This window comes from Formica exsecta, unplaced genomic scaffold (genome assembly GCF_003651465.1).
Source record: "Formica exsecta isolate Colony F162 unplaced genomic scaffold, ASM365146v1 scaffold29, whole genome shotgun sequence".
Classification (NCBI taxonomy): Eukaryota; Metazoa; Arthropoda; class Insecta; order Hymenoptera; family Formicidae; genus Formica; species Formica exsecta.
This window is the reverse complement of record NW_021850161.1, coordinates 168988-183804: the sequence shown is the minus strand read 5'-3', so window position 1 is coordinate 183804 and position 14817 is coordinate 168988. Positions and strand designations below refer to the sequence as shown.

The following is a 14817-nucleotide window of genomic DNA, read 5'->3' as shown; positions in this document are numbered from 1 at the left end:
AGACATCTATAGATGTTTATAGACATCTAACAGACACCTAATACACGTTTTTTCGATTGGTATTTCTCACTGGATATATTGTATATTATTAATGTATTTCAATGTTCATATATATAGGGTGGTCTGTAATTCGTGGTACAACCGGCAAGAAGCTGATTCTTCATGAAAAAATAAGTCGAAATTGCAGAACGAAATTTACAAATTTCATTTTTTTAATTAAAAAATAATTTTTTTAGGAAATTTTCAACAGGAAATAGCGTGTCTCATTTTAATTTACATATCCTGTGTTAAAATGCGCACTGGATACTGTAACAGAAGAGTAAATAGTGGTCTGTATCGAGATCCGCTCAACGGCGTTCTTAGTCAAGTGCATGCGTACTCAACTCTAATATTTAAAATCGATTTTATCAAAAAAAGCCCCATATGAAAAAATTTCATTCTGCAATTTTGATTTATTTTTTCATGAAGAATCAGCCTCTTGCCAGTTGTACCACGAATTATGGGCCACCTTATATAAACCGAATTTTTTATCATGTGGAAAGAGAAAGAGAAACAAATTCAACAAGAAGGTTTTTATTATGGATGACATTCACAAGGATCGGAAATTATTTTCTATCCTATCTAAGCAGCTAAATTTTTTACGAATTGATGTCATTCTTGAAAGAATTTGTAATTGAATTCTTGAGTTAAAGACATAATAAATTGAAAACTAATTGTTATATATACAGGGTATTCCATTTAACTCTTACACCTCAAATAACTCCGTTACTTTTACATATACAAAAAAAATGGTAAAGGAAGAAGTTATATGAATCAAAGGGGGAAACACGATGGTGAAATTAAAAAGTCGTATTAAGATCATTTTGAATGTTATTTCAAGGTCATTGATTTTTTAAATGGAATCATATGGTTTTAGATAGATGATGTTTTAACTGATTTCAAAAGGAATTCAACTATATATAATAACATGATCTTCAGGTAACCTTGTGCTCCAAATTCATGCTTCAAAAACCTTGAAATAACATTCAGAATGACCTTAATACATTTTTTAATTTCACCATCGTGTTTCCCCCTTTGATTCATACTTCTTCCTTTACTATTTTTTTGTATATGTAAAAGTAATGGAATTATTTGAGATATAAGAGTTAAATGAAACACCCTGTATATATATGAATTAATATTTACAAATTTAATCTTTTTAAGAAGGTAGAGATAAATGGTAGCAAAAGAAAATTTTTATATTTAGAAAACTCCTAAATATTGAAATAATTAAATATCAAATCAAATATATGGAATGTATGTTGATCAGTTTTTCTAATTATGATATGCACAAGAATATAGCGATTCGACAATCGTAAAGCAATTCCCGTTTTTTCGTTGTGTGTATATGTATGTGTGTGTGTGTGTGTGTGCTGTTTTATTTGCGCAATTGACCCATCTAACCGCCGAAACGCAGTGTATTACGCTCGCGTGTGGCTTGCCGTGTGTTACTTCCCTTTAACCAGTGATCTTTACAGACGACCTCACGGCCGAGAGAGAGAAAAACAAAATGCTGCAGGAGGAGATGGAGGCCACTCTGCATGACATCCAGAACATGTAGATCATGTTTTTCGCGATGGACAAAACGCGAGAACGTTTATAGATAGAAAGAGCGGAAACACTTACGAGAAAAAAAAGAAAGAAAACGAGAGAGAAAAGAAAATGCGAGCGAATAGTATAACGGCGGCAACGAGAAGAAGTGAATGAGAAACAAACACGCGCGTTACGACGCGAGCGTTTCGTGTGGTGCACACCTTAATATTAATGGATAAAAATGCAGTCTAGCCTTATACCCTCCATTACGTCCATCCGCATTACGTGTACGTATTATGTGTGTTCATATGCACACGTGTGTGTATACGTGTGTCTGTGTACGTCACGTATGCCTATCTGTAGGCGCGTGACGCAAAATGCACAAGCTGATAAAAGATGAGAGAAAAGAGGAGACAATGAAAGAATATGTGTGTGCGTGCGTGCGCACGCGCGCGCGCGCGCGCGTGTGTGTGTGTGCGGAAAAGAAAGACATAAAACGAGAGGATTAGAATACGGCAGAAAGAGACAAAGAGAGGATGTAAAAGATAGAGAGAGAATGAGAAAGAAAAAAAAATAATACGCGACAAGGACGGTAGGATTTCGTAAATAATATGAAGTTACTTGTAATCGAAATCTGATTTTAGTTTTAGATTTTAGCTTGTAGTCTGCCTTCAAATTTTAATTCGATAAAAATTGAGGTATGGCTGCGACCGGTATGAGGTGTCTTCGAGCTCGTCGCGATTCAAATTTCGTTAAGAAAATGGTTACTAATCGTGGGAGGAATATGTGAATAGAGAGAAATTAGAGAAAAGTAGAATGGGAAAAAGAAGAGAGAGGAACTCACGCGGATCGGTTTATTTGTATCGAGAGAGGAAAAGTCCCAAAAGATTTCGAAATTAATTTTCTCGAGTATATCAATTTTATGCGCCAAAAACAATGCATGCGTATGTGTTTTTAAGTATAATCTATTATATATATAATATATTGTACTTACTACATAATTATACAGTAAGCCGCGCTCAACTCATCTAAAAGATTCTCTCTAAAAAGAATGATTATTAAGTAATAAAACTTTTAGAAGTGACTTTTACGAAAATTTTTTTATCCATCAATTGATTAGGCGAGCATTTTATCGAAGTTGTGTGCTTCTCTCGATACAAAAAAATACGCAGACTCTTACATAATGGAGGGAAACAGTGCTCATTTTTTTTTCCGTTGCCTTACATTCCTCATTTCACGCGGCTCAGCTTGCGCGAGAAGAAAAAAAAAACTCGTCAGTTTCTTTCATTTATCTGTTTTTCTTAAAGATATTATCGCGTTATCCTCTTATTGCCGCCGATGAGAACAAAGACGACAACGAGCAATACCTGTGCATTTAAGATAATTCCACTGCCAGATCCATCAATTTTTAAAAAATATATCTTCGTAATATGTCTTTGTCTTCTCATTATGCGTTGTGCAATACTCGATTAAACAGATGAAACTAAACGCACCAATACAATATTGCCATAATTCCGATTTTTTTTTCTTGTAGCATTAAATAATCGAGAATTACATGTCTTTTTGGCCTAGCAACTCACACGTGTGTATCACGTATGTAGAGTGGGTTAACTTTGAGCCTACGAATAATTGGCCAACGCATGATGCTTAAGATTATGGGAACAACAGGGAAGCAACTGACTTTTTTATATCACGTTGCAGCTTCCCGTGCCAGCTGAGCCACTCCGACATTTACCGATCGTGCCTGTATATATATTTACATAAATACTAATCACCTCGGCCAGAGAAACCTCTATGCAGGAAACGTGCTTTGTTTCGAACGTAATAGCAGACGAGAGCTCGAAAATAATAACAGATCGAATATCCAATGCTTGTTTCATTTCTCGGGCACATAATTCGTCCTTAATACTATTAATTGATACTATTGATTGATACGCAATTATCATTAACATCACTGCTATTTCACGCTCGCCACTGAACATCGCTAACTCCAGGTAGAAATTTTCTCTCTCTTCCAATCTCTTTTTTTTTAATAAAAATCGTATTTATGTCGCGTATACTGCCTCGACCTCGATGTCGTAACTCGTCATGGTTATTTTTATAGCACTTTTCCTGCAACATATTCTTGGATGGCCTTTTGATGTAGGAATGTGCATCGTCCTCTTTCCGTTTCGATATATAAATGCATGTTCATTACTCTTTCTCTCTCTCTCGCATGATAATTGAATAATCGTGAAGGTACGAAGCTATCTAATAGAATAGATTTAGTACGCTCGGGATTGACTCCTGGCGATGAAACAATTGCTATGAAACGTTAGGAAAGAGATAAAGGAAACTTTTGCATGAGATGCAAAATCTTAATCTTAATAATTAGCTCTTCACGATTTTGTTTCGCGATTTTGAGTCGCGTTGATCTATATTGTACAAATTGAGATAATTCTGTTCTAATACACAATCATAGTATTAATAATAATTATTAGGTGAACTTTAATTATTATCATATGTAATATTAACATCACGTTATCTATTAAATATTTTGTTCGAAAATCCGGATTACTTCAAATTATACATTTCGCAAAAGCGATAGTTATATTTATGCGAAGATGACGATGAACTAACAAATATACAATAACACGTATACGTTATCGAAAGGCCACCCGAAGACAGCGTTTTTCGAAATAACGTCACGTGCAAACGTTATAAAAAAACAGGAAAGTAATCGCGAAAAGCACAACTACGAGACAAACACATGTCCTATCGTTGATTTTTGTTAGCCTCGTTTTTTTCTTTTTGAATAATGCTAAATTTATGGAAATGCAGATGTTTGAGTTTAAGAGAGTTTTAGTTTTTATTAATTTACTTAATATTAATGAGAAAAATATGTGAATGAAATGATAATAACACTAATATCATTGTAATATTAATGAATATTATATATATATACATATAGAATTAGAGGTGCATATTACATATCTATCTGTTATAAATAATATAACACAAATTAGTCATATTCAACCGTGTTTAAAATATATATATATATATATATATTACTATTATTATAAAACTGTTTATAATATATATTTTAATTTTGAAAAAAGAGTGTTGTTTTTGTTTTTCGTTGTGTCGTTACCTCTTTTTTTTTTTACCTACGCTAACATTAACCCTACCCGCGTTAACATAACGACATAACTACATATCCACGCGATAACACTGTGTGGCCGCCTTTGTTGTTAAACAGCCCTGTAACAAGTTGCATGATAAACGAAGAAAGAGCGTGGTACGTATACCTTATTTACGGTGAGTAAATCCGCTTAATATCGGGTTTTGCTATTTAACGCATGACAAATCTTACATATTAATATTATTAAATATCACGATTGTCTTTATCTCTATCATAATTACAATTACTTTCGCAGATATGCCTTTTCAATTATCTGCACAATCTTTCACTGATATTGAAATATTTTTACGTTATCGATATCTGCCAGTATAGATATACATCAGCATTATCATTTAATTATATTAACGATACTGCATCCTCAAAAGAATTAATAAAAATTGAGTTTAGTTCAACGAATATATTTAATTTAAATATATAGAAACCATCAGTAAAGTTAAGAGAACAGCATACAGGTATAGATAAAAATACAAATGATATCTAATCGGAGGACATTAGCGATAATTTAAATGAGATTAATGAATAATTTTTAGCCGCACATATCAAGATTCGCCTTCCTTATTAAATCTGTTAGATCATATATTAATTTAAGTTTAATTCATTTAATTTAATTTCACTTCTTAACCGATTCAATCACGTGCCTGCTTATTTATGCGATTTTAACAAATATTAAATGCTTTAATTTTCATTACATATCTCTTCAATACTGTTTCGAGCACTTCACATACCACGCATTAATAAACAAATTAAAATTAAATAGCAGCTATACCATTGCAAATGCTTACAGACGAGATGGTGACCGAAAAGGAGAAATTCAAGGAAGTCGGGGACGGCCTGGATAATGCGTTCTTCGAGCTTTACGGCGTCTAACGCAGCTAATTATCTTCCTAACACTTAAAAAACAATTTAAAAAAAAAAAAGAAAAAATTATCGAACCTTTCTTACAAATCTAGCTTGCACTTAACACATATTCCGTAAGTTATCCATCTACGCTTTTTAACCCGCTTGCTGCTATTAACCACAGCTTTCTAATTAAATCACTTAAATGAATCTTTTATCATGTTTTAAGAGCGCGCGATAATATCATCTTAATATCGGTTTCATATCTTTTTCTATACTGGTTTTAAAATTAAATATTTGATATACTTAATAATTAGATCAAAACCGCATAATATTTTATTTTATCTCAAAATGAATATTAAGATACAATTGATTAAGGTATGATGAGCGAGATATTTTTATGATACTGTTTTCTTGCAGACGAACTCGTCCACGAGAAGGAGAAATACAAATACATCTGCGACGACCTGGACCTCACTTTTACCGAATTGGTTGGTTAAATCGGTTTACCGAATATTCGCATCCGCTGTCGAACTATTTGTACACCAACACTTCGATTCGATCGCGGTCAACTCGCGACATGATGCATATACTTTTGTTATCGAGTAACTAATAAAATCAATGTATTATAAATACGTTCCGCGTTCTCTAAATATGCTCGTTTTTTTATTTATCAACAATTTCATTGCACTTTCGGCTTTCAGAGAACGTAGAGCAGTCATAGAGCCGCGATTATTTATTTATTTCGAAAACACCTCTTATAATGTATGTATATATATCAATCAAAATTGCAAATATAATTTCTAACGTAGTTATATTGCATTACGCTGCTTTAACAATCAAGCACGCGGTAAATAGAGCGAAAAGAAGAATACAATCCGATCTCTGTATCATTAAAAACACATTATTGAGTTCTGAAAACATTTTGATGATTCGATCCTCCGTTATAAATAACGCGATTTGAAATTGTCAATGCTATAAGGCCATCTTTGTTTCGAACACTCCCCCAAAAAGAACAAATAAAAAAATATCAGAATTTAATGCACTGCTGTTTCTTTCACATTTAAAATATATCCTGTTCCTTAAGCTCAAATAAACTGCGATTTGTCCGTTCCTGAAGACACAAATTTCGATGAAATGTCTATTATATAGTGACTTAAAATCTTACATTTAATCCGATTTTCTTCTACGCGCGCAAAGTAAGTATCATGTAACAAAAACCAATGCTATTCTTTAAATATGTTCTGGATCAAAGAGCAAAACTTGATATTTTATTGTCCTTTTTTTTACTTTCACTTAAGCCATTTTGTGAATGTAATGGTCGTCTAATTCCAAGCATCAATACAAGCTTGCAACAAACCATAAGACTATATGTTGTGTGGTCTCTTTCTCTTTCCAATTAAAAATATTAAAATGTATACCTGACTAACCATCGTGCCGTCCACTAATACCACGTTCCCTCCCTTCTCATTGCAGACGTGCTGGTAAACGAGCGCTGTAAATACAAAGCGATCGCCGACGAAATGGATCAGACGTTTGCCGATCTCGCTGGATATTAGCAGGCAGGCTAAGCGTACAACAGAGGTATTATACTTATGCGGGAAAAAAAGATAAAAGAAAAAAAAGATAGTCCACGCTACGATAAAGTGATACTGCCAGCACGCGGATCCTTCGCCACACGTTGTCGTTCAATACATTCTACACGTACCCCTTCGAGAGAGACGAGGGGGATCATCGGCTAACATTTAGTCGCGCAGCGTGACACTCGATAGACGATCCGTAGAACTTAATGGTCTCAAATCGAGTTATTCGTCGAAAACATCATTACATGTTTTACATTCCTCAACTTACTAGAATTTATTTTGAAGAAGCTCATTCCAGAATTTTGTAAAAATTTAAATTTTCTATAGTAATTACCTCTCACAGAAGAGAGAAAATCTCGTTTGAACGATATGAATGTATAAGGTATTGATTGCGTCCGAAGAAAAGTTCGAAAAAGATTTTCTTCCAAATCCTGGCACGAAATTCCCATTCCATGATCTATAATTATTTATTAAACATTGGTTCTATCCATTTATTTGCGCCTATACCTGTCTGCACAACAATCTTATCTTATTCTTTATGTCTAATTAATATCTATTATTTTCAAGATTAAATATATTATATATGACATATAATCTCCATTATTTCTAAGATTTATATGCGCAATTTATATTATTCCCCTAAACTTGCCTATTTTCTCATCTGTAACGGTATTAACTGTTAAAAAACCTTTAACAAGATAAATTACTTTCATTTTGCTCAATTGCATAATTTCTATTGAGAACTCGCGTATCGAAAGTTGCGCTGTTTCATCAACTAAAGTGTATAAACACATGCGAGACGAAAACGAAATGTTTGCGCAAAGGATTTTGTCCACACTCGATCTTAATCTATGTCGAAAATCCATATGGCCTTAAATATCACATCTTAGGTCATTGTTATTGCGACAAATGTGTTCAAGGCACGTTTATAAGCAGGAAACGGAAACAAGCTGTATAAAATCTTTCGATAATTATACCGATTTGTACCTCTATCCTATAAATATGAATTTAAAGAAAGGAATGATTGCTAATAAATATCATTAGAGTGCAATATATAAAAATACATAATGATAAGCGTACGAAAATTTCCTGCTTATAAAATTTCAATTTTATTTCAGAGGCAGCGCTAACATTCTCGTCGATCAATCATGAATTTTCTTTATATTTGCGCATTCCACCGTACGATTAGACAGTGCGGTCTAATTAGTCAGTATAATGCTTAAGTTTTTTTTTCCATTACATATTAAGGAATACTATGTATCGTATCCATACTTTCAAGTCACGCTTCTATGTTGTATCGTGCAGTATTGTGTTAAAGCATAAATTACCACAATTGATCCGCTAAAGTAAAATATCTTGTTCCAAGTGAACGAAATATAGTGTTCATTATAGCATATAAATAAAGTTGCTTCTATGATATATAGAAAAGGTTTGCAAAGCGATCTGGGCTGGATTATGATAAAAAATGTGCGAAAAATGTGCATAAGATAGAGTAATATTACATATACAATAGCGAGAAATGTACGCTTGAAAGGAGCGAATTAAGAAGTCGATAAGTTCGATATTATCACGGCTCTCAGTAACATGCATTAATGCTGAAAATTTTATATCTTACTCTTTTTCATGTTAATTCTCAAAATAGTTTGAGGATCATGCATGATCACGCAAATTATCGAGATTGACGATTGAAATTTTGCGATGGACCAAGCTCAGAGACTTTCAAACATGCACTTGATGCAGCGATCTTGACTATCTTATGTGATATCTATTATTATTTGATTGTATTTATATTACTTTCAATAAACATGCATATTTTATATCTCTGCATACTAAATGTCTTACTCGTTTTTGCAATCTTGTCATTCATTAGTAACGAGTCATTTGACTGCGATAATTGTTTTACAACTAATTTATTTCACAGCTGCTATGTGACTAATCAGCGGAACTTGCAATGTCCATTTAACAGTATTAAATGTAATAAACTTTACCACTCTATCATGATGATACAATTTTATCGTAATATCGTGTGGTCATGCCAAAAAAATAGATGCTCTTTTAACTCTTAAAAATATGGATATAGCATAGTAAAATAAATATAAAAACACATTACAGTCTCTGAAAAAACTCTAATTATGTTTATCTTAACGAGGATATATACATTGTATATAAGCGTAGAGATATTTTTCGTGAATACCAAGTTTATGGCTAAAAATGGAAGAACGAATGAAAATAAATTATACCATGATAAAATAGAAACGATAGATGTGCGTTTTATGATTCGTAAATATGAAAAAGAAAGTTTTTTCGAAAGAAGGGGGATGGCTGTTGTGAATCTGCAATTAATAAATCGTAGATTTATATAACATATACATATTCATTATTTATGATTTGATACGATAATATAATATTATTTGTCTAAACACAACGCTAATATATATTTCTGTATCTTGCAATTAAAATTTGAAATTCTCTTATCAGCCTAATAATTACAAAAGTGCTGAGTAACATATTTCCAAAAATATCATTCTCTTTACTTATAAACGAGGTCGAACGACATCATGCGTGGCGCGCAAACAACGAATTATTTTATTCCTTTACATGTTTCGTTAATCTGCATAGTTCCATCGGACGTCGTTTTACAGTATAATCCGTCTATTCAGGTAAATGCGATGTAAATACATTTCTGAGGAATTAGTTTAACATTAATTTGGAAATACAATGATAAATCCGATAAGGACCTAAGAAGTACCCTGTGATGGCAACATAATGTTTTATCAGCGATCGCAATTTAGCCGCGATTATTTTTACGTCTTAACAAAAACGCAATCAGCCAAACTAAAAATGTCATACTGGCCAATATGGCTCATATTGTGCTCTAGAAACGCGAATTTTTTCAAAAAACTATTGGATATAAACTAAATACAGATCGTGTACTTTCAATTAAAAATTCTCGAGTTATTCGGTAACCTCAGAATCGCCAAACGATACAATAACTTATATCAATATATATAAATGTAATTTTCGAAATGCAAAGCGTACAAATGTGGACCGTATAAAATAAAACTTAAAAGCTATGCGGTAAATATTGATTAATTGTCGTTATTTAATTGGAAATCAATAATGGTATTTAACGATTATATTCTCATGCTTCTCGTAGTTAGAAAGGAAGGCAAGTGTCAGCATCTCTTTTTCGCATCAACAATATTATGTTCTCCATTATTTTAATTTGGTTGACTTTTAGAATTTTTTGTATCCTGATTATTTTACATACACTAATCAGACTACATTATCGCGGCAAATTGTTGCGTAGTAAAAACCTTCGTATTACAAATAACAGTGTACTCTTTCATGCAGCTATATGTATAAAAGATATCTATACTGCTAATTAACAGCCTATATGTATATAAGGCACATTGTATAGGTTTTTTACAAATATAAATGCGTAAATTTTGGAATCCTATTTCTTATTATTAGAAAAAAATTACGTATTATCACGAATAAAATACTATTTTATGAACATCTTCGAAAGAAATAATAGAAATCGAGCAGATGATATAAAGATAAGAATATCAAGCATTAGCTATGAATGCAAAATGATCAGAAATATAAAAATTTGAATAATTAATATTAGAGTTGCAGTTTATATCGAATATAACAAGTAACGTAATCTTCTCGTCAATAAAAAGAATGATCGACAGAAAAACTTAAAAAGTCTTTTCATTGAATCAAATTAACAAATATTTTTTGATATCTTAATAATAAAATTTAAATTTGCCAATTGCTTTTTCAAGAAAAGGAATATCGAAGTCAAGAAATAACGTTAATTTAATAACTGTGAACTGTGTAATAACAAAGAAGTAAAACGCTTCGAAGTAGAAAGTGATTCGCACAAAGACATCTTTTATACTTGGCTCTAATTGCTAATTAGCACTATACATATATCACTCCACGAACTGTCGAAATTCTAATTTTAATTGACATAATTTATCGCAGTTATATAGAGTTTGGTCCCATTATGGAATTCTATAACATGTAACAACTATACATGTATATTGTCATTTGGAAGTCGGTTGCTGAAGACTACTAGCGTCAAATTGGAATACTCATGAAAAACGCGTTTTAGAGCATTTATAAAACTGACTTCAAAATTTATAATTCACAAATCTATTTGTCTCTCTTCTATCGGTGTATTTTAGAGAAACTCAACTTTATCCAAATAGACATCGATATGATGTCAAGATAAGAATGATTGATCAGAATCGCCAAACGATACAATAACTTATATCAATATATATAAATGTAATTTTCGAAATGCAAAGCGTACAAATGTGGACCGTATAAAATAAAACTTAAAAGCTATGCGGTAAATATTGATTAATTGTCGTTATTTAATTGGAAATCAATAATGGTATTTAACGATTATATTCTCATGCTTCTCGTAGTTAGAAAGGAAGGCAAGTGTCAGCATCTCTTTTTCGCATCAACAATATTATGTTCTCCATTATTTTAATTTGGTTGACTTTTAGAATTTTTTGTATCCTGATTATTTTACATACACTAATCAGACTACATTATCGCGGCAAATTGTTGCGTAGTAAAAACCTTCGTATTACAAATAACAGTGTACTCTTTCATGCAGCTATATGTATAAAAGATATCTATACTGCTAATTAACAGCCTATATGTATATAAGGCACATTGTATAGGTTTTTTACAAATATAAATGCGTAAATTTTGGAATCCTATTTCTTATTATTAGAAAAAAATTACGTATTATCACGAATAAAATACTATTTTATGAACATCTTCGAAAGAAATAATAGAAATCGAGCAGATGATATAAAGATAAGAATATCAAGCATTAGCTATGAATGCAAAATGATCAGAAATATAAAAATTTGAATAATTAATATTAGAGTTGCAGTTTATATCGAATATAACAAGTAACGTAATCTTCTCGTCAATAAAAAGAATGATCGACAGAAAAACTTAAAAAGTCTTTTCATTGAATCAAATTAACAAATATTTTTTGATATCTTAATAATAAAATTTAAATTTGCCAATTGCTTTTTCAAGAAAAGGAATATCGAAGTCAAGAAATAACGTTAATTTAATAACTGTGAACTGTGTAATAACAAAGAAGTAAAACGCTTCGAAGTAGAAAGTGATTCGCACAAAGACATCTTTTATACTTGGCTCTAATTGCTAATTAGCACTATACATATATCACTCCACGAACTGTCGAAATTCTAATTTTAATTGACATAATTTATCGCAGTTATATAGAGTTTGGTCCCATTATGGAATTCTATAACATGTAACAACTATACATGTATATTGTCATTTGGAAGTCGGTTGCTGAAGACTACTAGCGTCAAATTGGAATACTCATGAAAAACGCGTTTTAGAGCATTTATAAAACTGACTTCAAAATTTATAATTCACAAATCTATTTGTCTCTCTTCTATCGGTGTATTTTAGAGAAACTCAACTTTATCCAAATAGACATCGATATGATGTCAAGATAAGAATGATTGAAAAATTTATATATTAGAATAAAAAAACTAAAGTTTCTCCATGAAACATTTCGGTATCTCGTTTCCTAAAATGACGTTTCGATGAAATGAATAATCTTACGAATAACAAAAACTGGATAGAAGCATTGCTTCGAGTATTGTATCGCGCATTTTTTTTTACTCTCTCTTCTTTCATCAAAACGCACCGATTAAGCGCGCTGCGATCTAAATAACGATAATAGTTAGTTAGCGAATAGAAGCTCGATATGAAAAACAAATATTTAAATCTGCGCCGGTTCGACATAATTAGCAGGTAGCATGCCGTGTCGCCCCGTACGCTGCACCAATCCGGTCATCCAACCCTCGTCGACGGCTGTGCAATTGACGATCAAATCGCCGTCGCAGAAACTCACTTCATCAAGGTCTTGAGCCTCGTAGTCATACATCGCTCTGTATACTCTCTGCAATAGGAGAAAAAAACATATGTAAAATTATATACGGCATATCACATAAATTTGGAACCTAATTTCTTTTATGTTAATTTATACTTTATTTTTCTTTTAATTATTTAAAGAGTTTATTTAAAAAGTTTACTTTGTACAACATATCAATGTTTTTTTTTTATAAAATCATATATATGTATATGATAATTTTCATATCTGAGCATAGTCATAATTTTTATATCTTATATTCAAATAAATCATAATAAACAATATATATGATATAAATAATTAAAAAAAACATTTACCCCAACGTTAGAGGGCGGTGGCGGCGGTTGATGCTGAAGTTGATGCTGATTATTGTTTATTGTTGTGGCTGGCGTTAACGATCCGTAATATTCGTTTACTGGATCGATGTCAGCAACCGAGCCGATTTTTCGTGTCGGCGGATTCGTCACTGCAATGTGTCGTATTTTCACATGTACAAAACATGTAATTTGCAAATAATTATCTAGAATTTTATATAAAAGCTTAATTCATTCTGTTATAAACATTCCTTTATTATCAGTTAATAACAATTGTTATTTAGCGCAATTTGTCGATCTGCGAAAATTATTTCAAACTTTCAGCAATAAGTAAACACGGAACCCACAAAAAGATGATTACAATGATAGATGACTTTCTATTTCTCCAACAAGATGAACGCAGCGATGTCACAACAATTAATTCCAGTGCAAATTGCTTCGACGATTTGTCTTTGTGATGAACCGCGTGAAATAATGTTATGCAGGTATAATGATGCAAATACAAACTGTACGAGTGTTTAAATCTGAAGAGCGATGATAAAATTTTCAAACAACAACACAATCCAACATCGTAATAACTCTGGCGCCTTACAGTGGGGAGCGTGGTTAAGCGTTGTCTATTATATAATCCAATATAAAAACTCGATCTATTAAAAGCACAGCAATGCATGTCTACGCTATTGGTTTCATCCCACGTGATCGTAAGACAGTCGTAGAATACAAAAGATTGGATAAAGTTATCACAATAAAATATATATCATTATAGTAATTCTTTCTTCGCGTTCATCTTTTCCCCCTATCTCGATCATTGATATATATATAAAATTATTCGCAAATAAATATCCAAAATGATATTTTATTAAATTGTCTCAAAATATTTGTTCAATAAATAATATATTCGCGTATGACAATAATTAATAATTATTCATTATACTGTTAATAAAATTAATGATTATTATAATTAATAATATTAAAAAAATTAATAATTATTATATAATTGATTAAAAAATATGTTATGCAATATATTATATATCGACATTTATTATAAATTGATTTTATAAATAATACAATATATTATTCTATGTTGTAATTGTAATAAGATATGTATAATAGTTATGCAACGTCCACATAGCGAATAGTTGCAGCAATTGCAGTCGCGAAGATCAACGCACCTGGTCCCTTATCACTCGTGTAAATGACAGTAGTAGCAGCTTGCCTTGCGGAATAAGGACTTGGCCTCGCTTCGCTAAGGGGATCGTAATCAGCGATCCTACCTGGTGTCCTCTGTACCGGCGAATTCGCCGTTCTTGGAGGCGGCGGATTGGCGTTTAAACTCGATGCAGGGGCGATCGTACCGTCTGTGTACTCTACATATTCTATATC

At 31.9% G+C, this 14817-nt stretch overlaps 2 protein-coding genes across 22 annotated transcripts in view; one reads left to right on the top strand and one right to left on the bottom strand.

Annotated features, from left to right (window-relative positions):
- LOC115237297 (tropomyosin) overlaps positions 1-9538 on the top strand; it is a 47395-nt gene extending 37857 nt beyond the window's left edge. For 14 of the 20 annotated variants that reach the window (XM_029810247.1, XM_029810251.1, XM_029810250.1 and 11 more), the window contains one exon: positions 1518-4184. In XM_029810247.1, coding sequence (XP_029666107.1) covers positions 1518-1600 — 83 coding nt within the window. In that variant the 3' untranslated portion in view covers positions 1601-4184. Of the gene's footprint in view, positions 1-1517; positions 4185-6010; positions 6632-7066 lie in introns of those variants that run through there. The other 6 variants (XM_029810248.1, XM_029810241.1, XM_029810238.1 and 3 more) reach the window with 2 other exon arrangements.
- Positions 9539-12267: 2729 nt separating this feature from the next.
- LOC115237300 (LIM and SH3 domain protein Lasp) overlaps positions 12268-14817 on the bottom strand; it is a 53450-nt gene continuing 50900 nt past the window's right edge. Inside the window, exons 4-6 of one of the 2 annotated variants that reach the window (XM_029810259.1) lie at positions 14607-14810; positions 13438-13586; positions 12268-13150 (exon numbers count right to left, since the gene is read on the bottom strand). In XM_029810259.1, coding sequence (XP_029666119.1) covers positions 12971-13150; positions 13438-13586; positions 14607-14810 — 533 coding nt within the window. In that variant the 3' untranslated portion in view covers positions 12268-12970. The remainder of the gene's footprint in view (positions 13151-13437; positions 13587-14606; positions 14811-14817) is intronic. The other variant, XM_029810260.1, reaches the window with a different exon arrangement.